Source organism: Colletotrichum siamense (assembly GCF_013390195.1).
Source record: "Colletotrichum siamense strain Cg363 chromosome Unknown KSG_Cg363_contig03, whole genome shotgun sequence".
Taxonomy (NCBI): domain Eukaryota; kingdom Fungi; phylum Ascomycota; class Sordariomycetes; order Glomerellales; family Glomerellaceae; genus Colletotrichum; species Colletotrichum siamense.
Genome location: NW_023501016.1, coordinates 6,361,964 through 6,389,456, shown reverse-complemented (window position 1 = coordinate 6,389,456; position 27,493 = coordinate 6,361,964). Strand labels below are relative to the sequence as shown.

Here is a 27,493-nt window from a genome sequence, read left to right as displayed (position 1 = left end):
ATTTACTAGTTTTAGTGAAAGTATAGGTACTTAAAAATAGTAGGTTTTACTATAAAAGCTAAGTATATTAACTAGTAGCGTAGCTGGCTAGCACGTTAATCCTTTTCTGGGCTTATACTTGTGGGGCGTGGGAAAAGGACCATGTCTCGGGCCTCAAGGAGATCGACACCAGCTGAATGGCGCCGCGTCAAAACCCTTGGACGCCATTCAAAGGGTCACCCGTCGGCTCGTGCCACTTTCTTCACCGAACCGGGTTGGTTGTCCAGACCCTCCCCGCTCACCCCCGACGCAACTTTTAGCCCCCGGCCACCAAGCTCAGATCTAATTGTGCACAGTGTTGCCCACGCCCAGGAAACCCAGTCTTCTCGAATTTTGAAAACTCCAGGGCCTCGCTCGACTAACTCGTTACGGAAGCTCCCTGACCACACGTTCACTTTAATTTTCCCGTTGGGCTTGTCGTGTCCTTTGTGACTTGCGCTGTTTTACACGACTCCGCTCCCGGCCTTCATTCTCGCTGATGACAAGTTCTGCTTTCGGGAATCCTAACTGGACAGCCCCTATTCGCTTCCATGCTCGGAGGCTTGCTGAGGCCGGGCGAAGCATCGCCCCCTAGTCCGGTTCCGGGGACGATGCCGAGTTGCGCGATGCTGCCACGAGGTGGCCATGCTGAGCGCCGGCGTCCTGGGTCTTGAGGTGCTATTGGCGTCCACGGTACGAACGGGCGAGATCAGCTCTTGCCATTGCCGGTAGTGGGCTGGCTTCAGCGCGGTCACTGATCGATCTACGCGACAGCTCGAGCAACTAGTTGTCATAATCGCAACGATCTGGAGGGAGAAGATCTGCCATTCGCGCACGTCTATCGGGCAGCTTCAGATGGCCACGGGATCTCAAGCGCGGGTCGCGAGCGGTCCGATATTTGACCTGACCTCTCGTCATCCGGTAATTCATCAGCGCGTATGATAGACACAATGTCTCACTAAGGATCCGGACATCATCGCGTCCGGAATGACCCTCTACACAATGCCCGGCAGCAATTGGGTACGGTAGGATGTGATAGGGTCCAGCCTTTCACGCCTCCACTGAGCATCTTCACTCAAGCCACCCTGAGACGCTAGCGCCACAACAACACTTCTGATCTGCCTGCCGTCTGTGAGGACCTTCTGAAGCAACAGGCGAAGCAAAAGAACTATCAAAAGAAATATGATCAGCGCGAACTGACCAATGAGCAAAAGATTGGACGAACAGGGAATCGAACCCTGGACCACTCACATGCTAAGCGAGTATTATACCACTAAACCATTCGCCCAAATGATGATTTCGCCCGGACTTGAACCGGAGACCTTCAGCGTGTTAGACTGACGTGATAACCAACTACACCACGAAACCAGTGATTGTTGAAATCAGTCGTGTTGTGTGTGTCTGAGAAGGTCTGCTGGCGGGTGGTGCAGAATTTTCAGCCGGCGTTGTGGAGTTGGGAGACCCATGCGGGCATCGGCGCCGAGAAATATGGGTCCGAGCCTGCGGGACCGCGACGACCGGTTGCTGTTGAAGTCGGACAGTGTAGAGTGCTTTGAGACGATGATTAGGATAAGTTTTAGGATTGAATGCTCTTTCTAAAGATGAGGTTTTTTGAATCGTCGGGAAGCGTTTTCATCACAGGTTCTTGAGATACGATTTTCCATTGTTGTATTTGCGACAACCTGTTTCGGTTTTTAGCCCAGAGACGAACTTGACATAAATTTCATCTGAAATCCCCCAGCTTCAAAAGGTGAAATTCTTTGAAAGAAGGTTTGTTCATTATGTTATGCCACAATAGAGAATAATACTTGCGTTATGGAACAATCACTAGAGCACTACGTCACCCTGAAATAGTAGATGGATGCATGGTTGCTTAAGGTCTTCTTTCTACTTGCTCTTACTGATGTAGGCTTCTGAACGAGTCAGAGGAGGGAGAAGGTTTACTAGATCAGGCGCATGAATTGCAACCTTTGGGGGATATGGACTTTGGAATTCACGATACCCATGGATACCCAAATGGGGACTACCCATTACCCATTACCCATTACCCATTACCCATTACCCATTACCCATTACCCATTACCCATTACCCATTACCCATTACCCATTACCCATTACCCATTACCCATTACCCATTACCCATTACCCATTACCCATGAACTACAAACCCGTGGGTACCCATGGATAACCACATGTTTGGGTAGATCTAAAGCCTATCAATATGAACTTTAGATTGGCGGACTCTGCGTTGAAGTATGGCCTTACTTGTCTTTCTGGCAAGGTATGGCTTTTTGACCGCTGTCTTCTATGTAGTTTCAAGACTTCGTGGAGGGTACGGGGGTTTCCCAAGGGATGACAAGCGAGGCCATTGTCATCTTGTTAATGCTCGCTTCTCTCCTCACCAGAAGATGTTTTATTTCCTGTCAAGCTCGGCGTGGGAGGGTATAAGGATTGTCAGGCCTACGATATATGCCGGGTAGAGGTCATGTCGAGGTGGGAAAGTGGGAGAGGGTCGGCGGGTGATGTCACATTTTCTAGCGAGGATTCATAGATCTACAGAGGTGTTTCAGTGTGAGGTATTCAAAGCCTGCTGGTAGGGTCATATACACAATGCTCATGAATTTAGACGCGTGGTGAGAATGTCCCCAACGTATCGTGAGAGATGTCGAGATAACCAGCGTTGTGGGCTTTTTATGGCTAGGAAAGTTGATCTCACTCACCCCGATAATGCTCAGGGTTGGCGGCTTACAAGACACATCTGATTGAGCCACACAGCATCATAATAAATTTGCGTACAAGCTTCAGGGGAGTGATTCTTCTATTATCCCTTGATGCAAGGTTACATGGTATCCAGACGGACACACACAGCCTCTCCCATATGGTACAGTATCTCTCTTCTCAACCTCCCCTTCAGCTTCCCCACCTTCATTTTCATGGGGGATCTACGTGCCCAACCCCGGGAACGATCTAGATGTACACTGTTCATGAACAAACACACCGCGCTTTCTCAAACCTGTTCATCCACACAAAACCTCTCTACCTCCGTCGGCCGTACATCTCCTCTTTCTGCGCCTTCTTCAGCAGCGCCGCCCGCGCCGCAGCCTCCTTAGCGGCGGCCTTCTTCTCCTGGGCCTCGAGGTAGTTGCCCGCGCCGCCCCTTGCGTTGTGGATCGTCTGCTGGATGCTGGACACGACGCCCTTGATGGAGCCGTCCTCGGAGCCCGAGCGCGGGGAAGGCGCCTGGTAGGTGGCGGTGGTGGAGATGGCGCCGCCGTTGTATCTGCGGCCGCCCGAGGGCCCGACGACGGGGAGGCTGAGGGCGCGGCGGATGGCGGGGCGGGTGAGGGTGTAGTTCTGGACGACGCCGATGAGGCCGGAGACGAAGAAGTACCACTGGACGGCGGCGGGGAGGTACAGGGTCACGACGACGGAGATGGGGCCGATGACCCACATGAGGATCTTTTGCTGGGCCTTTTGTTGCGGGGAGGCGTTTGCGCCAGCGGTCTTTGGGTGGTTTGTTAGTTGTGTTGCGGCGTGAGGGGAGGAACAGGGGCTCTTACCTTCATCATGGCGAACATGGAGATGGGGCCGAGGATGGGGAGGATGTACAGCGGGTCGGGGACGGAGAGGTCGGTGATCCAGGCGAAGCCGCCGTTCTCGAAGCCGGGGACGGGGATGCTGGAGGCGCCGTTGAGGACGCGGAACATGCCGTAGCCGAAGGGGATCTGGAGGAAGCCCCAGGCGGCGTTGAATGGGTTGACGCCGGCGCGCTTGTTCATCGTGGCGAGGTCGCGGCGGAGCTCCTGCGTGCGCGCCGTGTCGCCCATGCTGAGGGCCTCGACGGAGGCCTTCTTCAGCGCCTCGTACTGCGGGTTCTGCTGGACGAGCTGGAGCTTGGCGGAGGTCTCCTGGGCCTTGAGGAGGGGCTTGAGGAGGAGGAGGCGGAGGAGGACGGCGGTGACGGTGATGGAGCCGATCCAGGGCAGGCCGGAGTAGACGTGGACGTGCTCGAGGGCCCACTGCATCACGGAGGAGGGGCCCCAGCCGAAGTCGAGGCCGAGGGTCTTGAGGTAGCCGATCTGCTCGGGGAGGTCGAGGAGGGTGGCGGCGTCGATGGAGGGGAGGGAGGAGGCCGTCGGGTCGACGAGGGTTGACGGCTCGGCGGGGATGGAGACGGGCTCGGCGGCGGGGGCGGTTTCGGCGGCAGCGGCGGTTTCGGCGGCGGGCTCGACGGGTGGTGAGGGTGCCGGTGGTGTCTGGATTTGGGCTGGTTGTTGGGGTGCGGGCTCGGATTTGCCCCAGAGTGAGATGGCTCGTCGGGTCTGGAGGGCGCCGCCGATGGCCACGGTACCGGCGAGTCTGCCGCTTGAAGTCCTCAAGCCGGCCCAGGGGGCAGCGCCGCTGGCAGTGGTGCGCAGGGAGCTGAAGTTACGTCCATCGCCGAGTCGTCTGGGTGACCTAGAGATCTGGCTATTGAGTTAGCCCTTGACTTTTTTGGGATGCAATGGCGGGGGAGCAGGGTTCCGTCAATTGAGGAAGAGGGAGGTGCGTACGGCTTGGCTGGATATGCTGCTGGTCGCCCTCGCCGAGGGGAGGGAACGGAGGACACCTCTGCTGGGCAGCATGGTGGGCGATTGTGAGGAGAGGGGTGTGGTGGGAATTGAAGGACGTCTCTATCGACAGATGCGCGGGTGCTGGAAATTTTTGGGGACCGCAGACGCGCCGGGAAAACGTCGGGTGGGTGGCCCAAGCTTCCCGGCTCCGTCTCCCGGGGCCTGGGGCAGGCTGGTGGAGGGTCAGCATTGGATATGAGGGATGTCGGAGCAGCTGATTCGTTGCTTTCGTCAACAGCACGCTGTTGTTTCTGGAGATTCGGAAGACAAGAGGAAGTAATTTGGTTCGTTTCGTTTTTGATTCTACCGTCATGTATGTACGATTCAAGATTCTTGGACTCGTCCCTTTCACCCGGTCCGCGCCGCCTGTCTAGGGGTCTTGTTTGTACACCCTCCATCTTCCGTACGCCGATGCATGATTTGTGTCTATTCTCTGCCAGACACGATTCCTTTCAAGTTTTGGTTTGTTTTGCTGCATGTCCTGTCTGCCGGACAGCATCGCCATCCTCAACGAGAGACGATGTCACAACAGTAATACTTCTGAAGCATCACCAGCAGGACGTCGTCAGTGCGCCTAAGCCCTCATTCCCATCCGCCTAGTCATTCCAGGCTCGTCAGGTCGTCGAGACCCGGGGACGGGGCGCGACGCTTGTCGCGGACCTCCAGGCCAGGGCCAATGGGGTGGGCTCTCCTCCTGGACATGGGGAAAACCTGCGGAGTGTTAGCTACTATGTCCTTTCCACATCGCCTTTTCCAGAACTGCATTGTGCGCAAGTTCTCGCAAGCAGCAGCAAAAGCGTATCGCCCAGTCTCTCCATACCTTGGTACCGCCCCATCCTAGCCTGAAGGCTGCCTCGTGGGCAAACAACTCTCCGAATCCCAGCATCATGCCGTTGATGAAGGGCAGCAACAGGTTGATAGCGGCGCCGCGTACCAGACCCCAGAAGGTAGGCGGCTTGTAGAGAATGATTGGCGAGTTCGACGACGGGGGGGACGGGGTCTCGGCCTGGGAGTACTGCTCGCTGTCGGAGCGGATCGTGACGCCAGACTCGGCCAGGGGGTGGAGCGAGTCGTCGTGGGAAGCCATCGTCGACGGGGGGGATTTCGTATCGGATGGGAGGGTGATGGTTGAGGCGGGTTGTTGGGGAGCTACTTGGTGACCGCAGAGTAGATCCAACGACGGCGAGCGAGGCACGTTTACCGAATCTCGGTGCTGGGCGAGGTGCTGTGACGAGGGTGGACAGCTCCGGCTTCACTTCGGGAAATCATCACAGCTAGCTGAGGTGCCTGAGCTCTCCAAGGCGGGACAAGACGGGATCCATGGATCAAGATTAGATAAGCGCGGGGTCCGGTGGATATCTGATCCGGCTGCACCTTGCGGCGCCCAGGGAAGGTGCTGTGGTGGGGTTCTGGAAGGTGCACCTGGGTGGCCTGGGTGGCTCCATCCCACGTCACAGGGAACGTGCTAGAGAGGTACAGGAACGGAAGCAGCAAGCTCTAACTCAGGCAGTTACGACCACTAAGCTGCCTGCTCTAGTCCGTTCATCACCAACACCATTCACCACCACGCGCAGGTAATCACTTCCTTTTGCCTGAACCTTGGGAGGACGCAACCTTGAAGGGACACACACCTTAATTCACCTCTTTCCGGATAAGACATTCGCTGCAACACAAAAATCTCAGCAGCGACAATTGCATCGCTTCGTCACTCATTGCAATCCTCCTTCCCTCTTCCCCACCATCCACCTGCAGAACCGCCATCATCATGTCCGGCAGCAACAGCGCTTCGCGCAACAACATCCTGCGCGACTTCACCAGCCTGACTGGCCTCCCCGAGGCTCGCGTACGTGCTTGCCTGTTCCATACGATCTCGTCATTCGTTGCTTGCGTTCCTGGCTGACCCCCCCTCAGTGCACAGAGTACCTCGAAGCCGCGAACTGGGACATCGGCCTCGCCGCCCAGGCCTACTACGCGGACCACGACTCCGAAGACGATGCTCCCCAACGTGCTGCTGCATCGTCATCCCAGGCCGCCCCTGCCACAGAAGCATACACCGGCCCCAGAACCCTCGATGGCCGCCCTGCGCCTGAGGCTGCCCGCGGCGGTGCTGCATCCAGCAAGGCACCCAAGAAGAAGGGCCTCGCCACCCTGAGCTCCCTTGGAGGCGGCCACGCGCATGACGACGACGATGATGAGGACGACGAGGACGACGACGACAGAGGCAGGGGTGATCTGTTCGCTGGAGGAGAAAAGTCTGGTTTGGCCGTGCAGGATCCCTCTCAACAGGAGGGAGGTGGCGCCAAGAAGATCATCAGTGACATCCTCGCCAAGGCAAAGGCGTAAGTGCTGGCCACAGTCACTCCGAGATCAAAACTGACCTTTACAGGAACGCCTCCCGCCCCGAGACAGCATCTCCGGCCGGACCCTCCCGCTCCACCTTCAGAGGCACCGGCCAGACCCTCGGCGGTGAGGGCACTGAGAGCCGCAGCATTCCCGACCCGAATGCCTTCCAGGAGGGCTCTAGCGGCCCTCCAGGCCAGACCGGCGAACCCCAGGAGCGCACTCTTCACCTCTGGCAGGACGGCTTCAGCATCGACGACGGCGAGCTGCACAGATTCGACGACCCGGAGAACGCCATGGACCTGAACATGATTCGCGCCGGCCGAGCTCCCCTTCACCTTATGAACGTGCGCTACGACCAGCCAGTCGACGTGAAGCTCCACCAGCACCAGGAGAACTACCGTCCCCTTCCCAAGAAGTACAAGCCCTTCGGCGGAGAGGGTCGCCGTCTCGGCAGCCCCGTCCCAGGCGAGGGCAGCTCGTCAGCCGCCGCCCCTGCAGCTTCGACCACCACCGCTTCCGCCTCGACCACCTCCTCCGGCCCGCAGACCACCGTCGACGAGTCTCAGCCAACTCTGACCCTCCGCATCCAGCTTCCCAACGGCACGAGACTTCCCGCGCGCTTCAACACCACTAACACTGTGAATGACGTCTACGAGTTTGTCCAGCGCGCCTCCGCCGACACTCGCACCAGATCTTGGGTGCTGGCTACGACATTCCCCAACAAGGACCACACCGATCGCAGTCTGGTGCTGGGCGAGATGCCCGAGTTCAAGAAGGGCGGTACCGCCGTTGTCAAGTGGGCTTGAGCGAGGTCTTTCAAAAATGGCGGGTAACGGCGGCGTTTGGAATTTCTTTTCAGCCCAGCCTTCACACAATGGGTGGTGCGGCTAGGGTGTACGAGGCCTTCTTGCCTCTGGGTGGAATGTAGATTCGTCCCGACAAATAGAAGTACTCAAGAACATCTTCAATGACTAGGTGATGTACATGTGATTTTGGTGTATGCTATGCTACAATGTCGTGGTTCCTTCAAACGCCCTCTTGAAATGGTATCATTAATCATCCCTGCCATGCGCCACAGCAGCTACGAGGCTGCTGCCCAGCGTCACACAATATTAAAAAACAAATCTACAGTGCGTGATGTCTCTCTTTTCCTCTCCACCCCAACCACACTCTCTCACGCAGGCCCAGCCGCCCCGCTGTGCGCCATCATCGTCGCCGGCCCGTCGAGAAACTTAAAGTGCTCAATGGCAATCTGGCAATTGAGCATGGCGGCGTTGAACCGCGCCTCGCCGGGCGGCAGGACGACCATCAGATACGTGTTTGTCGTGAATTTGAGGATGAAGAGGTTGAAGCGGGTGCCGGCCTTGTGCTCCATGCGGACGAACTGCTCGGCGTTGCGCGGGGTCCCCGTGAAGCGGGAGATGGTCTGCTTGAAGTGCTTCATGATGTTGGACATGCGCTCGAGGCGGTCCTCTGTGGGGTTGCGCTGGCCCTCCTCGGAGGTCCAGGAGGAAACGGCGAGGAAGGAGGTGCGCTCGAAGAGGAGAAGCTCCTCGGCCTCGATGGCGACGCCGAGGTTGGCGAGGTTGCGCTCGATGGTGGCGAGGTTGGGGACGAGGTCGTGGATGATGCTGGCCCAGGCCTTGTAGAGGGACTGGTCCCAGATGGAGGTCGCGAAGGGGGTGATGTCGAAGGCGCCCGTCTGCGGCGGCTGCTGGACGGGGCTGCTGGGGTCGTTGCTGTCGTCTGCCTGTTGCTGCTGTTGTTGGTGGGAGAGGTAGCCGATGGAGTTTGCGTACTCTGCGGTCTTCTGGCGGACGACGCGGACGCGGTCGTCGTAGACGGACTCGCGGTGTGCGGGGACGACGAGGTCCATCTTGTGGATGAGGACGTAGATCTTTGCTTGCGGGGAGAACTGGAGGAGGGCGGAGATGATGGAGACGTAGGTGGCGAGGTCGCGGTCGATGTCGCGGGACTCGATGTCGAAGACGTAGATGAGGACGCCGACGTTGGAGAAGACGTGGACGCGCTGCTGGGAGAGGTAGTTCTCCATGAAGGCCTCCTGGCCGCCGCAGTCCCAGAGGTTGAGGGTGAGGTTGCCGAGGAATTTCACGTGGGAGAGGTCGATGTCGATCGTGGCGCCGAGGCGGCGGGTGTCGCGGGCGATGTAGTTGCTGAAGATGATGCTGCGCATGCTGGACTTGCCGGAGCCGGACTTGCCCATGAGCAGGACCTTCTTCTTTTTGGGTTTCTTGACTTCTGCGAGGGCCGGCGGGGGCCCTTCCGTGTATGTGTCTGCCATGGCGGGGGTTCGGGGTGGTGATTTGTTCGCGAGGATGGAGGGGGGTTTGCGGGATCGAGGAGCTGGAGGAGGGAGCTTCTGGGCCGGTTGGTGCGGGCCTTGCGGGCGCGGCGCGTGGATGTCTTCGGCTGCGGATGCGTGAGACGCGTGTTCGGATGGTACACGCAAGAGGGGTGGAGCAGGCTGCTGGCGGACGGCTGTGGTCGAGCAATTGGCCGTTATGCGCTGCTGAATCTTGTGTGAGGCTGGGAAGCTGGAGGTGTTGATCTTCTCGTCAGCGACCTGATTTCCTGGAAATTAGGTACGTATCCTGGCTGGAGAACCGTGCTGGGTGGCTGATAAGATAAGGCCCCCACAGCTACCTGGCAGCAAGCCAAGCTACCTGCTTACACTCATCCTCCTTCATCATCTTCATCACATTGTATACTCAAAGGTCTTGGCTTGTTCAAGTCGGAGAGACTTGAGCGAAATTATGTCAAGAGATGGCCGTCCAGGAGTTTCATCTCTAGACATAATTCATCACAAACCTTTTCAGAAGAGGCTGGGTGGCCTTCAGCTGATGCTCCTACACCACCATCACAACTTCAGAAAAACAAATCGTGATGCCGAATGCTCAATGAGCTGCATCATGTCTAATCATCGAGTCGAAATCGGAGCGGCCAAGACGAGGTGTCACTCTATTTTTATGCAACCCAGATATCACCAGCTTTGTGCCGGTTGATGGACCGATCACAAGGGATCCGGTGTCGGATTCCCTGCTTCTCGGCAGTGCCTAGTCGAGGCCGGGCAGACAATAACTCGATCCGATGTTCTACCAGCTCCTCGCCGATCACCCACTGAAGATGCGGATTCCCTCAGAAATTTGAATCAAACAAGATTCAGTCATCGTCAGCGCAGTCAAAAAAGCCATCCTCCGGCTCCCTCCTGCACACCATCACCATCCACCAGCCATCCAGGGAGTCCAGCCTCCGGCATTGTGTGCCCACCTCAGCCGAAGGGATCCGAAGGGAGAGATGCGCCGTCTGTCCAATGATGTGAATCGAGCACACCACAAACGGTGAACCCGCCCCTCGTTGGAGCGTGAGACCGTGTCTCAGTCGCGACGACCCTTGGCAACTGCGCGGACTGCCAACTTCGCTTCTCCCTTGCCGGCGCGGGCCAATGGATACGACGGGTGTTCGTCAGGTTTCGGGATGCCGTCTCGCACACCAAGGGCATCTGCTGATACCGGGCTAGCGATGGACTAGCGACCAGGCTATGGGTGTGGATGGGCACACTGTTCAAGATTTTGCTCATCCCTACGGACAAAGATGTTGGGAGAGGGCCACAAAGAGGCAGATATGAGTGTTCAAACCCCCACGTCCGAGGTCGAGGCCATCATGCCGCGAAGGCTCTTCAGTTAACTGGATCCTGAAGTCTATTCGAGGCGTTCACTCGATTTTGTTGCGCCTTCGTTGTGCCTTCGTTGACAACTCCACCGACGTTGAGTTACGTTCTCGTGTAAGTCGAGCAGGCTGCCAAACCACACGATGACCTCTCCATTTTGGCACACACAACACGGCGTGAGCTCGCCGCTATGGCAGACCCAACCAAAACCGCCCCGCCGTCCTGAACGTCCCGAACGCCCTGCTCGTCCAGATACTCCAGCCAGCAATCCCATCCCACAGCCGCGGAGCAGCACGTCAGGCCGCAGAACCAGGGTCGAGACGCAGTACCGCCCACCGGTGCCCACCAACAGACCCCCGATCCGCTCGCGATACACCGCGCCGGAGGACGAGTCCCGACCGAACGTGAACTCGTCCTCGATGCTGCCCCGGCGCGCCAGCGGCTCGCCCGGCCGCGTGTATAGCTCGTCGACACAGCCGTATGAGTGCCGCAGCCCTGTCATGACCTTACGTATTCTGTCGCCGAGTCGGCATGGCGCGAGGGACGAGAAGGAGCGGGATGGCCAGGAGAACAGGCCTGTTCAGGAAGTGGTGGAGCCGCCGTTGCCTTCCCCAGGGCTGGCGCGGTCGAAGTTGACGTCGCCCAAACGTCGACGGCTTCCCCTGAGAGACTCGATTCTGCTGAAGCGGAAGGATTCCCCTGATTCGTCCAAGGTGACGACGCCAACGAGGGAGAGTATGCCCGTGAAAGCTCTAGAGACTCCGGAGCAGCGGGTCGCGGTGCGTGGGAGTCTTCCTCCTACACCCTCGACGCCGTCCAAGTCGCGGCTGAAGGGATTTCCGAGGTAAGTACACAACCGATGCGAAGGATAAATAGGCAACTAATGTATACAGGCTTGGATCATTCTACCGTGACTCGAAGCCACCGCCGCCTCCTGAATATCGCCAGTCCGAGCAGTTCCCCCCTCGCAAGGAAGTACCGGTACCGGAGATCAACAAGAAGCTGCCCGTTCTGCCATCTGATGGTCCAGCGGCTGATGCTGGCGGCACACTGGTCTCTCGAATCTCTACCATGATTCTTGACGAGGGTGTCGGGGTTGGCGCCGACAGATCTTCTGCCGCTTTGAAGGTCTGGGACGCCGTGTCCAAGTGCCTGGATGGGATTGCCAACGCTTCTACGGCGGAGACTCCCAGCAAGCCGCCGAAAGAGGACGCCCCAGCAGACAAGATCTCACAGGAGACGCCAGCCCCAGCCTCCAATTCAATCCATCCATGGCCGCTGGAAGCATGGGGACTTCGGCATAACCAGAAGCAGAACAACGACAGTCGGCGTATGGGAGAAGCCCCAAATATGGATGAAGGGGATGTCAAGACAGATGCTCCGGCCAGAGCAGCGCCAGTCGTCGATGTCCAACAAGCAAAAACCACCACGACAGCGCTCCCTTGCCCGTTCAGAACGCGCAATCCTGCACGATTCAACGTCAGCGACAACTGGCACTGCGCGCAGGGCCAGTGGAAGAGCCTTTCCGATCTGCAGTAAGTCAACCAAGGCCCAACAGAAGGATTCCACTGATCTCTTGATAGGCAGCACATCACGAGACACCATCGCCATGCCAGTGACTCCCAGCTGTTCCAGTGCCCGCGATGCGAAAAGGGGTTCCCTGAGCCAAATGCCTTTAAGGAGCATTTGATGCTCCCGAGGGAGCAGATGTGTGATCCTCGCTCGGAGGCTGTTCCGCCCAGCAATGACCCTGAAGATGGCATCACTGCCGGCAGGGCGAGAACACTGTCCGAAGGTGTTGAGGCGGGGAATATTAGATCATGGGACGACTTGTGGAAGTGTCTTTTCCCAGATGACGGGACAGTTCCTCGTCCAGGTAAGTCAAGCCTGCCCTTCAGATAGATAACCGCCGCTAACAACCTCAGCCATTCTGCCCGCCATCGAGCTTCCCCAAGTTGAACAAGAAGTCTTCACCAGCGCCAACATGTCCACCCTGAAAGCAAGCCTCGAAGAACGCCTCAAGTTCCTCGCCTCCCAATCTGCAAACAGCGACCTCTTGTCAGCACAGATCCCCGTCATCACCGGCTCCCTCTCCCTCGCCGTGGAAGCCCATCTCCGAAGTGTCTTCATCTCCTGCCGGACTCAGCCCCCGTCACGAACACCAAACCGCTCCCGCTCCGCGTCCCAGACACAGGATACACCAAACAACCGCCCGCGCAAGCTCTCCTCGGCGTCCTCAGGGGGTGTCAGGAATATTCTCGTGCCACCAGAGCATCATCGCCGCCCGCCCCTTACCGAGACCAGAAGCTTCACCCGCGACCCCGTTCTCCGCCCACATATCCCTGCCCAGCGCCGCAGCCTGAGCGAGGGCTCCCCCAAAGCCAAGCTCCCCCCTCGCACCACCAACCTCCCCATCCCCGCCACGCTCACGATCCCCTTCCCGCGGATATCGGCCCTGACGGAGCACTCCGACGCCGGCCCCGAGGGGAACACGTCCCCGAAAGGCACCTCCTCGGACGCGGAGTACTCCTCTGGCGTGGAGTCGAACCCAACTAGCGCAGGCGGCCTGCGCGACTCGAACAACACGGACATACGTTGCAGCAAATGCAACATGCGGCCTTCACTGCGACCGAACGAAGACGTCTTCTGCGACCCGCGGCTCAGCGCGGCCCCGTCGACGCATACGGCGCCGCACACTACCGACTCGGGCTGCCGCTTTTCCGACTCGGGCATCGGCATACTCTGTAGGAACTGCAGGATGCTCGAGGAGCTTATCAATTCGTACTCAAGGGCGTCGTTGCAATCAGCGGACTCCTCACGGCCGCCAGCAACCGGAACGATGGGGCCGGAGAGCAAAGTTGAGGAGGAGGATGGGCCCTCGGCAAGGTTAGTAGCGCCATTCTCGTTCTCGCCAGACCTTTCCGTCTCCATCGACGAGAACGATGAGGAGACGCTGTTCGACCTGATGTTGGACTCATCAGCTGCGTACAGCGAGGGAGGAGGTGGACGGGCGGATGGGCAGCAGCAGCAGCGCAAGACACAGGCTCTCGTCTCCTCGCCCATGTTCCCTCCCCCGACGCAGGACCTGCCGCCATCTCCGTACGGGAAGAAGTACGACCGGCACGGCGGGCATGACGGGGGTTTCTTTTGACTATTTCTGGAGTTTTTGGTGTTTTTGTGGATGCCCCGTATGTTTTGGGTCAAATTGGGATGACGAAGCTCTCACGATGTATGAGCGATTGGAGTTCCCTGGGGGTTCTTTACATGTAATCCCGTCTTGTATGAGCTGTTTAGCAACAGAATCTCTTCATTTCATCTTCAAAACCATCAACACCATCTTTGAAAATGTGAAGAAAAAACTCGGTTGACTGTCCCATCCCGTCCGAGTCAAGCTGATCGATCACCCGATGCCACGCCACGCAGAGGAATGCAGGCCAGACCATGTCCATTTTAGCCGCAAGCGTTCGTTCCGTGCTCCCCCCCGCCTTTTGGGGATCTGCATTGCACCCGCCAGCCCCGCACTCTCTCTTAGTGCCCCTGTCGCCCGCTGTAAGTCGATGCAAGGGCTTCATCAACAGCATCAGTCATGTTCAGCCAGGGTCGATTGTGAAGACGAGTGAGATGAGATTTGTGAGATTGTTGTGAGCCGGCAGTCATGAAATAATAAATCCACCTTCATCGCCTCCGTTCCAAACACACAAGTCCAGAACACGAAGAGAATCAGCCAACATGCCCGTCCCAGGGGCTGGTGACGTCGCAGCTGCAAGGGTGCGGTGGATCGCCCCCGACGCCCTACCACGGATGTACGTCATTCTTACAGCGTCCAACTGCAGCTGCTGCAGGTGCTTCCAGCTGTGCTCGGACGAGGGAAGGAAACATGCCACCAGAGGAAGGACTAACAGCAGAAGGGGAACAGCTAGCTACCCGAGCTCCGATCTGATCCTCCCTTTCCAATAAATAACACCTCCTCTGTCACGAGCTTCCCCCTCCTTCATCGTTCGATCAATCCGACAAAACCCATTGAGCTCCGCGGAAGGCACAATGGCAGAACAAGACCGCTACCAATCCCATCTGGGAGTAAACACAGACAAGATCCCAACACCAAGCATGCCCGCCACCTCGGGCGCAGAGCAGGACCGCTTCGGCGGCTGGTTCGGCGGCAACAAGGCAGACAAGGCCGCCGACGCCGTCAAGGACCATCTGCCCCGCGGCTCTGGTGCCGAGCAGGACCGCTACGCTGGCTGGTTCGGCGGCGACAAGCTGCCGTCCCTCGAGAAGCTGGGCGAGAAGCTACCGCATGTCTCGGGGGCTGAGCAGGACCGCTACAATACCCACTTTGGCGGCGACAGGCTCCCCTCCATGGAGAAGTTGGGCGAGAGACTGCCGCACGTCTCGGGCGCCGAGCAGGATAGGTACAACCGCTGGTTCGGCGGCGACAAGCTTCCTTCCATCGAGAAGCTCGGAGACCGCCTCCCTCATGTCTCTGGAGCCGAGCAGGACCGCTATGAGAGGTGGTGGGGTGGCAAGGGCGAGCAGGTCGCGGACAAGGTTGAGCGGAACCTGCCCAAGACCTCTGGCGCCGAGCAAGACCGCTTCGGGGGCTGGTTCGGAGGCGACAAGCTTCCCTCCGCCTCCGAGGTGAAGAACGCCATGCCTCAAGCCTCGGGCGCCGAGCAGGACCGCTTCGGAGGCCACTTCGGCGGCAAAGCCCCCTCCGCTGAGGGCATCTCCCGCCGTCTCCCTCGAGTGTCCGGCGCGGAGCAGGACCGCTACGGCACACACTTCAACCTGCACCCGAGCAACCCCGTCAACAGCGCCACCACGACAACCCTCGGCCTCCTCCAGAATGCCCTCCTCCCCTCCTTCGGGCTCCACGCCGGCCTGAGCACCGTCACGTACGCCGTGGCGCGGTACACCGACCGCGTCGACGCCAAGGACTTCCTCTGGCCGACGGGCCAGGTCGCCAACGCGTGGTGGACCGCCGTCGGCACCCGCGTCATCTACGATGGCCTCTCCTTGCCCTCGGCATGGGACTCGCTCGGCTACACGCAGAAGCTGCTCCTCACGGGCGTCAGCGCCTGGGGCGGGCGCCTGCTGTACCGCATCGCGACGCGCAGCGTCAAGCGCGGCCGGGACGACGACCGCTACGTGGTCGCCAAGAAGCGTGACCCCAAGTTCTGGGATCGCGCGTTCTTCACCATGTTCTTGCCCGAGGCTGCCTTCCAGGCTTTGATTGCGCTGCCGTTCACGCTGCCCTTCCAGGCACCGCTGGCGAGTGCGCGTGCGTCGCTGATTACCGACTTCCCTGAGACGTTCCACAGCTTGGCTGTGTTCCTGTTTACTACTGGCTTTGCGCTTGAGACGCTTGCGGACACGCAGCTTGAGGCGCACTCGAAGAAGAGCAAGGAGCTTAACCGCGAGGGGGTTTGGAGCATTGTTCGCCACCCCAAGTAAGTGACCCCTTTTCCTTTCCTGTCATATAAAACGAAAGGTATTGACCTCATATAGCTACCTCGGCGACGCCCTCTGCCACCTCTCCTTCCCCGTCCTGCTCTACAGTGCCGGCATGCTCCACCCGCTGGCCGTGCTCGGCCCGATCTTCAACTACATCATCCTCCGCTACCTCGGCGGCGACAAGGAGAACGAGGCGAGCCAGGAGGAGCGGTACGCCAAGACGAGCCCCGTCAAGCTGCAGCAGCTGCGGGAGTACAGGACCGACAAGAACAGCTTCTGGCCGGCCGTCAAGGAGGCGAACAACAAGTGGGTATGGATCGTTGCCGGTGCTGGTGTGGTTGGCGCTGCTGTCGAGAGAGGACTCCTTGCGTACTTCAACTAAGTTTGGGGATGTGGGATGAATTATTGTTTGACTAGTGTAATGGAGTGAAAAGGTTGTAAACATAGTAATTCAAATTGAGTCAAAATGGAAGTGAAATGGCATACTTCAATATAGTGAAACTTTAGTTGGCTAGTATGGATGATCTACAGAGATGGCAAAATTGAAGATCGATACTAGTCAAAGGAGGAAAACCAAAGACGCCACAAACATCCGGTATACGGCCAACAACTGAGCATCCCCATTCCATGCCTGTGGATACAACACCAAATCCAAGGTCACAAGGCAAATCAAGCTGTGTAAATCCAAGATAATTCCATTAAATGCCACTAAACAAAGTCATCCATCCGCAGGGTCGCAACTGACAAATTGTCGATTGAGTATGGTATGGCGTGACAAAAGTCAGCCATTCAGGGACTCAACCGGAAAACACATGTAATCCTGTTGCTTGATGTGATGACCCCCTGATTCCAATCCTTCGCAATGAACCCAAAGTTCCAACCCAGACTCTCTCCCCTATTAGACCACAATTCCATAACGCCAACAGAAACATTCTCGCCCAGGCACTCGTCCTCCACCCAGCGACTCAGCTGCCAAACAAACAATGAAAGACTGTGGCACGAGTCCTGTACTCAGCTGACAACCATACCGTGTGATCCTGTTGCAGGCGAATGATGTGAAGTGACACCCCTATTTCAATCCGTCGCAACGAACCCAAAGTTCCAACCCTCAACCTCCAGATCCTCCTCTCCTCTGTAGAACCAAGCGTAGCCCAGACTTGGCAAAACCCGAGCAAACAACAAGGCGAGGAGCAGAAACCCTAGCTCTCTAGTGTTTGCTTTGAAGGTGCTTGCCACACCTTGATCTTTTTAGATCGTCCCCGGTGAGAGGGGGGCCGTCTTGGGAATCGGGCGTCTTGCCCTTGGGAGGCTTCTTGCCCTTAGGATCCTTCTTGCCCTTGGGATCCTTCTTCTTCTTGGGAGGGCCGCCGGCCTCGGCCTCAGCGTTTCGGACCGCAGCATCCTCCTCCTCCTCCTCATCATCTTCGGCGTCATCAACAGCAGCAGCAGCGGCAACCGCAGCGTCAGCCGCAGCGGCAGCCTCGGGATCCTTCGCAATGGCGGCCCTCACCTCGGTGTCGTAGTCGTCCGCGAGCAACTCCTCGAAATGCGCCGCAAGCGTCATGGCGGCGGCGCTGCCGCCCATCATGCCGCCCATCTTGCTCAGGTCGGGCCCGATGGCCTTGCACTCCTTCTTGGTGTACCAGTCCTCGATGGGGAGCTCGGGGTGGCCCCACCAGCCCCAGCCGCCGCGGTCCTCGGGCACCATCGTGCCGTTGATCATCTCTTTCTCGCCGGTGAGCCCGTTGGGGCAGCGCGCGTGGACGCCGTAAGATAGCATGCCGCAGCAGGCGCCGTCGCGGCCGCCGTCACCGGTCTGTGGGAGGTGGTTAGAGACGAGAATGGTGGAAGGGGAGGAAACGGGGCAGGGCTTACGCATTTGCCAAAGACGCAGGGGTAGTTGGCGCCCCTCACGCGGCAGGAGGTTCCGTTGCATCTCTGTGGGTTGTTAGTGCCGTTTCGTTCGCTTCTGGTTGTTGGGTTGTAGCGTGTGGCTTTTGATGGGATATGTGCTTCAAAGGTACAGAACGTAGATAGGCAAGGAAGGGGGAGAAATGAGTTCATGGGGAGGTAGATAGCTGTGTACAAACAAAGATGGAGAGACAGTGAGAGACAGAGGGAGCCGGAAGCAGGAAAACGAAACGCGAATGAGCAAGAAAACGTAATCTCAACTTACGCCCCTAGAGCCGATAGACTTGGGACACTCCGTCTTGCGAGCTTCGGGATCCTTCTTCTGGCCCATATCGATTCCGCCTCTGTAATATCCGTCCTTGCGGCCCTTGCCGCCCTTGCGACCTTTGCCACCCTTGCCGAGGGCGTCGACACCGGTGAGGACGACGACGGCCGCGAGTAAGACGGTGGTGACCTTCATGATGAAGGTGTCCGGGTTGATTCAAGGCTGTGTCGGGACCTTTAGGGTTAGTTGAAAGAAAACCAAAAAAAGAGCGGAGAGGGGCGAAAGGTTGGGAGTGTTGTGTGCCTTTTTGTACGCCCGGGTATCGTGCCAGGGCATGTGGTGGTGGCTTTCGCATCACCTTGATCGTTTGTGGCTGTTGAATCCGTTGGGTATTAGACCTTGCGTTCTTGCGCCTTGGAGCAATATTCATACAATATTCATATGATATTCATGCAACATTCGTATATTCACACAATATTTATGTTTGACTTTGGATTTGTGCATTCGCTTATACGAGAAGGTTTGCCACGGAATGTGTGTTCGGGACGAAGTGGAAGGCTTGAAGCCAAGAGGGCTTCCCAAGGATGTGCGAATAACCTCAAAATATTGATGAAAAAATAAATGGATGGCTTGCCGAGGAAGTTTCGAGCCCACTCAGCAGGGACTTTCACAGGAGGGCAAAAGGCAGCAAGGGCACATCGGTCAGTGCTCAGTCCAGTTGCATGACAAGATGGTTCAAGACTGATAAGCGGTATGATTTGGTTTGGTATGATAACATATCATAGTCTGATTTGAATTTTATCAGAGTTAAATCCACCGCAAGACTTCAGCAATATTTTCTCCTGATGCAGTTGTCTACGTCAAAGACCGCGCCGAGAGTCTACCTGAGATGCTGGCCCTCTATTCTGTTAAAACCACATAATGAACGCATTTTACTTGCAGCACTACAGGACAGAGCAAAGTGAAGAAACCGTAATTCACGTCCCGCTGGCAACAAGCTTCGACCGTGCGTATCCCATAAACCTCTCTGCCGTCGCACATTTTCAAAGGATTGAAGCTTGCCGCAAGTCAAACCCCACAAAACCAACCTTGAACAGCCTGGACATCTTCCTACAGCTCAATCAGTTCTCTATTGTTTGCCCGGGCGCCTCTGGGGCGTCACACTGCCATGAGAGGTGGAACCTACGTGGATCAATATCACAGACAGCGACGATCAACAGCCTCTTTCGCCCAACTACTGGGGGGCCCTCCCTCGCACTGACGGCTGTGAATTATGGGGAGAGATGGAAACTTTTGCGTTGGCACACCGCAAAATCCGCGTGGTTTGTCCCGGCCGCCCACCCCGACAAGTCGGACTCGCCCTGCGTCGGCCGACGATGTGAAGTCCTTTTGCTGCAAGGTTGCGACTCAGGAAAATTCATGGCTGTCTTTCGCTTCCATTTTAAAGTCGGTATTTGGGTACCGAGGTGAGTCCGACGAGGTCCAGCAGGGTTTGAGGGATATGGGCTGATCGACAGTCAGAGCCAGGCATCCGTGTGTTGTCCACTGATTCACGTCGGGATTGATGTGAACCCTCGTCGGAGGAGGATACAATGCCTGCTTAGGTAGATTGATTGACTGTTAGGAATCACGGTTCAAATAGAAGGTCGATTTGAAATAGCACTGCAAACATTGCGAGAGGGATCACGACGGGCAACTTCTCGTCACATCGGATGGCAGTGCATGAAGTCAACTCGTCGACACCATCTAAACTTCAAAGCAAACACGAGAGTCCGAAATGGGCCGAACTACCCACGAATGGCAAGAAGACAAGCCGGATGCGGAAGTGCTGCACCAAGACTTCCACGACGAAAGTCCCATTTCGGAGTGTTTTCACGGCCTGCAGTAAGCTTATGGGGACACCGCAACTGGATCCTTCCTTTGGCGGGGCACAGACAGCTGAGCCTTGATGATGTTGCAGTACTAGCAAAAGGACATGGCAGTTGGGTTCCCCGGGGCCTGCGAATGAAGAATGGTTGGTGCCCGTTTAATGGTGGATCGTAGGATTGAATGCCGGCAGCCCTACGACGATCTTCGCTGGATTGCGCTAAGCCTGACCAAAATCCTTCCGAACGGGACGAGCCTTCCGACTTGCTGTGGAGGTGACGATGGGATTTCGGACTGAGCTCTTGACGATAGACCCTGTAGTCCTCAACTTGTCAGTCCAATACATTGTCTGACGGAAGGATGGGGGCCTGAGCTACAACCATGAGGCCGAGACTAGGTGACCTTCTGTGACCAATCAAGTCTATCCGAGAAGGCAACACCGGCTCCAGTACATCTTAAACATGGAGTCCATTTTCAGGAAATCGTACCATCCACGCTGACCCGTGCTCACAAGATCGACAGTCGCAGTCAGCCCTGGGGCACATCAAGCCAGTTTGACAGTAGACAGATCCACAATAGAAACAGAAGTCGGGCAATTGTACACGCAGCAGTGCGGTTAGAGAGACTGGTGGAGAATAGACTTACACGGCTCGGCTACAAGATAATGATGGGTCTGATGCGAATAACGCCTGCTGGCAACTTGCTTCAAAATCTATATAAACTACTGAATACTCCGTATGCCATCCAGTATTTCCACTCAAACCTCATCATCATCACAGCTTCATTCAACCCAAAGCTCCCATCACACACTTACCCACGCAACAACATCTTCTCAACTCAGTCAAAATGCAGTTCTCTACCATCTTCGCCATCGCTTCGGCTCTCACCCTCGTCGCCGCTGCTCCTACTCCGGCTCCCGAGTCTTCACCTGCCGCGGCAACTCCTGCCCAGCTGTTCAAGCGCAAGGAGTGCCCTAGCAACTACGCTTCTAAGGGTGTATGTCTTCATCCCAACTCATGATGCTCGCGTTAGAATATGAGACTGACAGATGCCAAAATAGGTTTGCAACGGAACCAGCTGCATGTGGGGCCTGGTTAACTACGACTGCGGTGTCGGTTCTTGCGTAAGTCTTCACGGTTTCGCCCGTACTGCGGGTAACTTCGACATGGAGATCGGCTTGCTAACCTTCGGCTAAACAGGTTGGTGCCGGAGCTGGAGACGGATCTTGCTGCGGCTGGCCCAGTGATGGTGGCGTTGCTTACTGCCCCAACGGAGGATTCTAAGCAGCATCTCACTGAAGATACTGGGGGATACGTCTTGTCGTAGGATATGAGGAAACGAGTATGACCAGCATTATATAAGCGGCGGATCTAGGTGCATCTAGTTACGATCTTTACACGATTTCACGAAAATAATCACATTCATTTGGCACGACTACACTACTTCTGTACTAAGGTTTATCTCGATATCAGGTGGTTTGATTAAAGGTTGGGAGCTTACCATCTCGGTGACGCTGTGTAAGGCAGCAGCGAAACTTGAGTCAAAAAAGATACTAGAAGACTTTGCCCTCGGAGAAAAGTTACTGGAAAAGGAAATGGCACGTACTCAAGTTTTAACGGCATTGAAGTGCACAATTGCCAAGGACGATCGGGATTTTCCATAATACCCATAGCCAGATCAAAAGATTGACTATCAGACGTTTTAAGACTTGGCAAAAGACAATCATAAATGGTGCTGTGGCGAGGCATAGGAGCTGAATCGAGCATGAAATTGCCTTGCTGTTGGCTCATGCCGCCCGCCTCCCGGCCGTTGATAGCCGCAATCTCACTACCGTCACCCAGCGCTTATTCATCGCACCATCGCTGTGTTAATTTGCTTGCGACGTCTTCTCTTTGCCCAAAAATAGCAATAAATTCATGTACTTCCCTGCATCTACCAAATCCTCCGTGCAAAGAACTTCGATAGCGTCGACTTTCAAGCTGTCCGTTGCCTCAACGCCAAAAGATTGATGATGTGGCCAACATTCGCACGAAGGAGTGGAAACAGCAGGAGAACTGTCCTGGTCAAGAAAAGTAACTGTAGTGCATTGTTGAAGAACTGGACCGCAATCAAGAATGTCCGGTGCGACAAACGTGTTTTCTTACATAGTCCCCCCGACTAACTTAATCGAAGACATTATCTTTGAGTCCGGCGCTGGTGGAGAAGATCAAGTGTTCAGATGATCTGGGGACTGCACCACTGAGGGCCAGGCCGAAACCCATTGTAGCGTCCTGGAGGTGTCCGTCACAGACAAGGGCCGGCGGTAGAACGGGTCCGAGCCCGAGTACGATAAGTGCCGAGTACGCGCCGTTCGCATCCGGCATTTTCGGTGTGTTTATCGAGGCCGACCTAATTAACTTCGGAACCAGCGATCTTCATTAATAAAAGGTCTCCCGCGGATGTAGTCAATCAAAAGTTGGCTCAACCATCTGTTCCGTTCTTTGAGCCTGTGATGGGAATCACGGTCCACGGGTAGCTCCGCAAGTAGGGCTGTAGATTTCACGCTGACCCCTGAAAAACGGCACACGGTGACATCTCAATTGTGTTCCAGATTGAGATTGATGGCCAGTAGCATATGAGTTAAAGTGTGGCTGTTCATCTCAAGTCACCTGCGAAACTGGACTGATTGATGCTTAATTGAGTCAGTTGCCAGGGGATATTTAACCTTTGCCAAGCAGGGACAATTTCCTGCAACATGGGATGTGGGGGTAACGAGAAGAGGCGGAGAAAGTCGGCAATACCGATGACCATGCCCCCATGTTTTAGTAGAGTCTATGCTGCTACGCCCTACGCCGGAACTGAAGGGTTCATCTTATAAAGGTACGAATGATTCTCAACTCATGTTCACAACAGCAAGCAATCCCAAGCTCGTCCAGTCTTTCGTTCAAAACAGACATTCATCTCTAAACTCACAGCACGGTCTTTAGTAAGTACGACTGTACGCTCCATGTCTTTCGCCAGGGACACCCAGCTAACAGCGACAGCCTTTTTACAACCTCAATATGAAGGCTTCATTCGTTCTTTCCGTCCTCGCTCTTGCGTTCACCGCTCAAGCCTGCGACCAATACAAGTATTGCGCCTGCACAAATGAAGACGGCACCACGAACGATGCGCTTACCGACTGGGCATGCGACCCCAGCTATACCCGCATCAACGACAAGGGATACACTGAGTGCAAGCTCTACAAGAGCAGTGCCTTCAAAGTCACGGCATTGGACAACTGCAAGTTCCGAGAGGCTTGCGAGGCCAGGGGCGGCAAGGGCGACTCGAAGTGCAGAGCCAAGGTTGGCGTCTTTAAGTTCAAGGCTTGAGCCGAGCTGAGACTGGTTTTCTTTTCCTTCTTGTCAAATACTTTGTGCCGGAAGCAATTCCAGGTTGAAGCTATCGATCGGTACCGCCAATGAAATAGACGTCAGTTATGTGCTATGATAAACTCGCCCAGCGTAATGATGACTTCACAGATGCTCACGGAAGTAAGGAACTACCGTCTCTGAAGTTCTGTCTGGAAAAGAATTGTGGAGTGAAGGTCAACATCGTATCTCGCGAACAAAACAAAAGACTGTATTTGGGATGAGTTTTGCTATCCGGGCGGTCGTTCCCGGGCGGCATCCCACTTTGATCAAGCGGTATCCCACTTTGATTGTCCAATAAGACTAATGGCCCCAATCACCCGCGCGGCTAGGTATATAGTCAATTGAGTGCAGGCGTGAATTGCATTTAAAGCATTTGGTACTTTCATCGTAGTCATTTATTATGTGCAGTTGTAATCTACAGTTTCGCGTAGTTTAGCTGAGAGACCAACAAGACCGCTCAGTTGGCTAAAAAGGCGGGTAGCGCCCGGAAAGTCCAGATTTACTGCTCGAAAAACATCAACAGACTCTTAATGAGAACGTAAAACGCCAACTTGTTCATTCAGGGGCCCCAAAATACCCTTTCGACGACTTGAGTCAGGCAAAGCTCGGCAGGAGACATCCACAACTCTGAAATTTCATCAGGAGCAAGGCAACGAAACACTCGAATTTTACAGAGCGGAGACATTCACGGCAGTGAACCAAATCAGCACGCAAAAGGCAAGTTGCAGTAGATCTCTGCTGGCATGACCGATGCAGAATTCAGTTGTACGAAGCCCAATTGGACTGATATTTCAGGAGGTCATGATCCAGGGCATTGCTGGCGAGCTCTCGAATTAAGGTTTGTCGCGTGGGAATGGCACTGCCATGACTAGCACGGGACGATGATTAACACGCGGAGGAGTCCGTGATACACTCAATGAGAAACATCCACTAAACCTTTATCGTAGCAATGGAATACCACGCGCTTGCAAAAGTTCTGCTAGCAAGCAGAGCTATTCTCTTCCGTTGAACCATTGAAGAGACATTGTAAAGATCGGAGTTGCAGCCGCAGCAGTGGAATGGAAAGTCTATCATCCATCGTTGAGCTCTAAAGTTGGGTATAGGCCTTATGGTAATGAAGGAATTGAAACTCAAAAGCTCGTCCAGCTCAAGGGACTGATTCGTTGGAATTTATTCACCGTATGTCATTGGAAGGAGATGTCGTACTTGAACTAAGAACTGTGTACGACCGCTGAACATACAAACAGGCATCTGCTAGTAGAGGGCTGATTTAGATATTTCATTTGCTAGTTCGGATTATCTGCTGTCTGCCACCTACTTTGACACAATGGTACCTTGAAAACACCACAACGACAGCATCATATAAAACAACTCATGAATTACAAAAGTCATCGTATCTAAGAGGTTGATGACATGCAACATTACTAGCGAAAATACCCGTTGAAACTTTGCCGCTGAGAACTGACTGTTTCTTACATCACATGATCGAGATTGAAGGTGTGCGCAGGTTGTCTCACTGCTTGGCAATGCCAACGCATAACCACAGATTGAGCGAGCCTCTGCAGCCTCACTTTTTCTCAGCACCAATCATGGCCAAGCTGAGAGGCGTAGAATCTTCTAGCAGGCCGAGGGATTGAAGCAAGCGGCTAAGGCGGCGACTCGATATATTGAGCTATGATTCCACAACTATTACAAAACTTGTGATTGAATGGTCTCGAGTGGCAATTTGAAGGCATTCCCATCATCTATCCATGGATGCTGAAAACTCAGTATCTTATTAGAAAGATGAACCAAGAACGACATCGAGGAATCCTTCTAAGGAGTCGTTTTAGGTGGAACCTTCCCTTAGCCCAGCGAAATGGGTCCTCGTTCCAAGATTCTCTGGGCTCGGCGAGGGACGAAACTTTTCACCAATCGTTGCTAGAAGTATTCCTCGACACACTCAGTAACTCACCTAGGTTGCGGTATGAGATACCTGTATTCAAGCGGTTCTTCGGCGAATCACAGCTGGAAGCCATAAGAATCGGTTATTTTCAGCAACCTCGCAGCCTGGCAGCTTGGCTTGATGATCGAGATAGCAATAACAATGCTCGCTCGTACAATGGTGTGGTGTCGATAGAGAAGTTCTTCCAGGCACTGAAGTTCAAAGTAAGGCATACGAGATGGGCTTAAAAATTAACCGCTAGGCTAACTAGGATACAGCGGTTCAACGAACAGGGAATGATTGATGGACATTTCAGGCGAATGTATGCCATTATAGCCAGCAATCCGTCTTCCAACTCAAAAAGCTGTTGTTAATTATGAGTATAGTTACATACCCAATCCCACTGCTTCCACCTTGGGCGTCATTATTCTTGCATCGTCGGAAAATCAGGTACCGGTGGTGAGGAGATTGATTTTCAATCATCTGACTGGCGCCACAACAATCAGCCTTGAACAGAACGTGAGTCATCACCTTGTTCTTTCCACAATATGCTACTGTTTTCTGATTGTCGCTCTATTAGATTAGCTCTGGCTTCGTGTTGGAGTTGCATATATCTTATTTTGTTTGGAGGGGCAATTCTAGGCCAGACAGCCGTCCGACCGGGCCGGGACCTTCCCTGCGCAAATCTATCGACTTGCCATTTCTATCAAGAACAATGACAGAAGGGAACGGACATCTGCATGAGAGCCAAACATCCATCTGTCTGACGGGATGGAATACGTCAACGTGGACAGCCCTGTGTCTGACTGATTCCTATTACGATGACGAGCTGAATCCAGAAGACGACTTTATGCTACCTTTCTACAGAATGGATGACCTCACAGCGGACGATCCGTGGTCAGTAAGCATGGATGCTCTTAGCATTGGGACTCTTTGTGCCGATCAAACGTCTATCAAAGATCCCCGGGTGTACTTTTGCATGATCTCGGCAGTCCATGTCGCAAGAATCAGGGATGAGTGGAAGAACGTTCAATTTCAATTATGCGAAAGGGCTCGCAAGTACGTAAGTCATGCCTAGTAGCATCCAGATGTGCCTGTTCTGTATGGGGGCGGCAACTATGATTTGTTTGATTTCGATGCTCAAGGAATGGGCAAGAAAACTTACCCAAACTAAGGACTGATTTTGATACGTGTACTATGTTCAGATCTCCAATCAGCACTCCTCCAAGCCATTACACGACAGCCGGAGCGACAATGGGAAGATTGAGTCACTTGAAGAAAATGGACTATTTTTGGCCAGTATTCCAGAAATTCTGCAAAGACTGAAGGCGATGCTCAGAAAGACAATAACAGCTTGGTCAAGATTCATTTCTAAGGACATGGAACGATTGCAAGAGGACGCAGATGACACGATATGTCATGAGCTTTTGATCAGCATCGATAAAATTGCCGCCTGCATGGACGACATGGAAATCATGCTCCAAGAGCTGTCAGACATGGAAAGCGAGATCCAAAACTTCAAAGCTCAAGCAAGTAACACCTATCCAAGCCAGAACAATGTTAGTGGTCTTCTAGCTTACCAACTAATGTTGTAATTCTAGTTGAACATGTTTACAGCAATTGGAACCACACAACGCGCGGGAGCTTCATCATGGACATTTGGGCTGTCCGCACTCGCTGCTCGGACCAAGAACGCTTTTTCATTCGGCGCAGATTCCACTGAAAAGACTAGAAAACAAAAGCACCCAAATCTGACAGGCGGTGGATTTTCGCTACCGCAAATGCCGTTGTCAGGTGTTGACGAAGTGGATGAGACATCTCCACAAGAAGTCAGTGCGCGAGTAGGAACGACTGGAGACGGAGTCAAGTCTCTATCGATGCCGTTTCCAGCTGTAGGGAGAGTGAACGCGAATTCTCCGCAAGAGACCAGCGACCGGGTGGCAACGACTGGCGCTGACCCCACAAGCTATTCTGCAGGGAGGTTCGATGGGTCAAACCTCATAGCCGGGGTTTTTACAT

The 27,493-nt window shown here is 54.9% G+C and overlaps 9 protein-coding genes across 9 annotated transcripts; 5 read left to right on the top strand and 4 right to left on the bottom strand.

Moving 5' to 3' along the window:
• Positions 1-3,054: 3,054 nt before the first annotated feature.
• Positions 3,055-4,643, bottom strand: OXA1 (Mitochondrial inner membrane protein OXA1; the record flags this gene model as incomplete). The annotated part of the gene is made up of 3 exons (XM_036637556.1): positions 3,055-3,522; positions 3,579-4,484; positions 4,572-4,643. 3 exons carry the CDS (start codon positions 4,641-4,643, stop codon positions 3,055-3,057), a joined length of 1,446 nt encoding a protein of 481 aa, XP_036497838.1.
• A 588-nt stretch (positions 4,644-5,231) lies between these two features.
• On the bottom strand, positions 5,232-5,718 carry CGCS363_v005706 (Mitochondrial import protein 1; the record flags this gene model as incomplete). The annotated part of the gene is made up of 2 exons (XM_036637555.1): positions 5,232-5,342; positions 5,452-5,718. 2 exons carry the CDS (start codon positions 5,716-5,718, stop codon positions 5,232-5,234), a joined length of 378 nt encoding a protein of 125 aa, XP_036497837.1.
• Positions 5,719-6,396: 678 nt separating this feature from the next.
• On the top strand, positions 6,397-7,780 carry ubx1 (UBX domain-containing protein 1; the record flags this gene model as incomplete). Its single annotated transcript, XM_036637554.1, has 3 exons — positions 6,397-6,474; positions 6,543-6,970; positions 7,018-7,780. The coding sequence occupies 3 exons, from the start codon at positions 6,397-6,399 to the stop codon at positions 7,778-7,780; spliced, it is 1,269 nt and encodes a 422-aa protein (XP_036497840.1).
• A 368-nt stretch (positions 7,781-8,148) lies between these two features.
• Rraga (Ras-related GTP-binding protein A) lies at positions 8,149-9,276 on the bottom strand (the record flags this gene model as incomplete). The annotated part of the gene is made up of 1 exon (XM_036637553.1): positions 8,149-9,276. The coding sequence occupies one exon, from the start codon at positions 9,274-9,276 to the stop codon at positions 8,149-8,151; it is 1,128 nt and encodes a 375-aa protein (XP_036497839.1).
• Positions 9,277-10,805: 1,529 nt separating this feature from the next.
• Positions 10,806-13,813, top strand: CGCS363_v005703 (uncharacterized protein; the record flags this gene model as incomplete). Its single annotated transcript, XM_036637552.1, has 4 exons — positions 10,806-11,506; positions 11,556-12,197; positions 12,246-12,538; positions 12,588-13,813. The coding sequence occupies 4 exons, from the start codon at positions 10,806-10,808 to the stop codon at positions 13,811-13,813; spliced, it is 2,862 nt and encodes a 953-aa protein (XP_036497834.1).
• An 890-nt stretch (positions 13,814-14,703) lies between these two features.
• CGCS363_v005702 (uncharacterized protein) lies at positions 14,704-16,498 on the top strand (the record flags this gene model as incomplete). The annotated part of the gene is made up of 2 exons (XM_036637551.1): positions 14,704-16,112; positions 16,171-16,498. The coding sequence occupies 2 exons, from the start codon at positions 14,704-14,706 to the stop codon at positions 16,496-16,498; spliced, it is 1,737 nt and encodes a 578-aa protein (XP_036497833.1).
• Positions 16,499-17,323: 825 nt separating this feature from the next.
• CGCS363_v005701 (uncharacterized protein) lies at positions 17,324-18,487 on the bottom strand (the record flags this gene model as incomplete). Its single annotated transcript, XM_036637550.1, has 3 exons — positions 17,324-17,932; positions 17,992-18,054; positions 18,293-18,487. 3 exons carry the CDS (start codon positions 18,485-18,487, stop codon positions 17,324-17,326), a joined length of 867 nt encoding a protein of 288 aa, XP_036497836.1.
• A 2,517-nt stretch (positions 18,488-21,004) lies between these two features.
• Positions 21,005-21,441, top strand: CGCS363_v005700 (uncharacterized protein; the record flags this gene model as incomplete). The annotated part of the gene is made up of 3 exons (XM_036637549.1): positions 21,005-21,154; positions 21,219-21,281; positions 21,358-21,441. 3 exons carry the CDS (start codon positions 21,005-21,007, stop codon positions 21,439-21,441), a joined length of 297 nt encoding a protein of 98 aa, XP_036497835.1.
• Positions 21,442-23,199: 1,758 nt separating this feature from the next.
• On the top strand, positions 23,200-23,508 carry CGCS363_v005699 (uncharacterized protein; the record flags this gene model as incomplete). The annotated part of the gene is made up of 1 exon (XM_036637548.1): positions 23,200-23,508. One exon carries the CDS (start codon positions 23,200-23,202, stop codon positions 23,506-23,508), a length of 309 nt encoding a protein of 102 aa, XP_036498699.1.
• Positions 23,509-27,493: the final 3,985 nt, after the last annotated feature.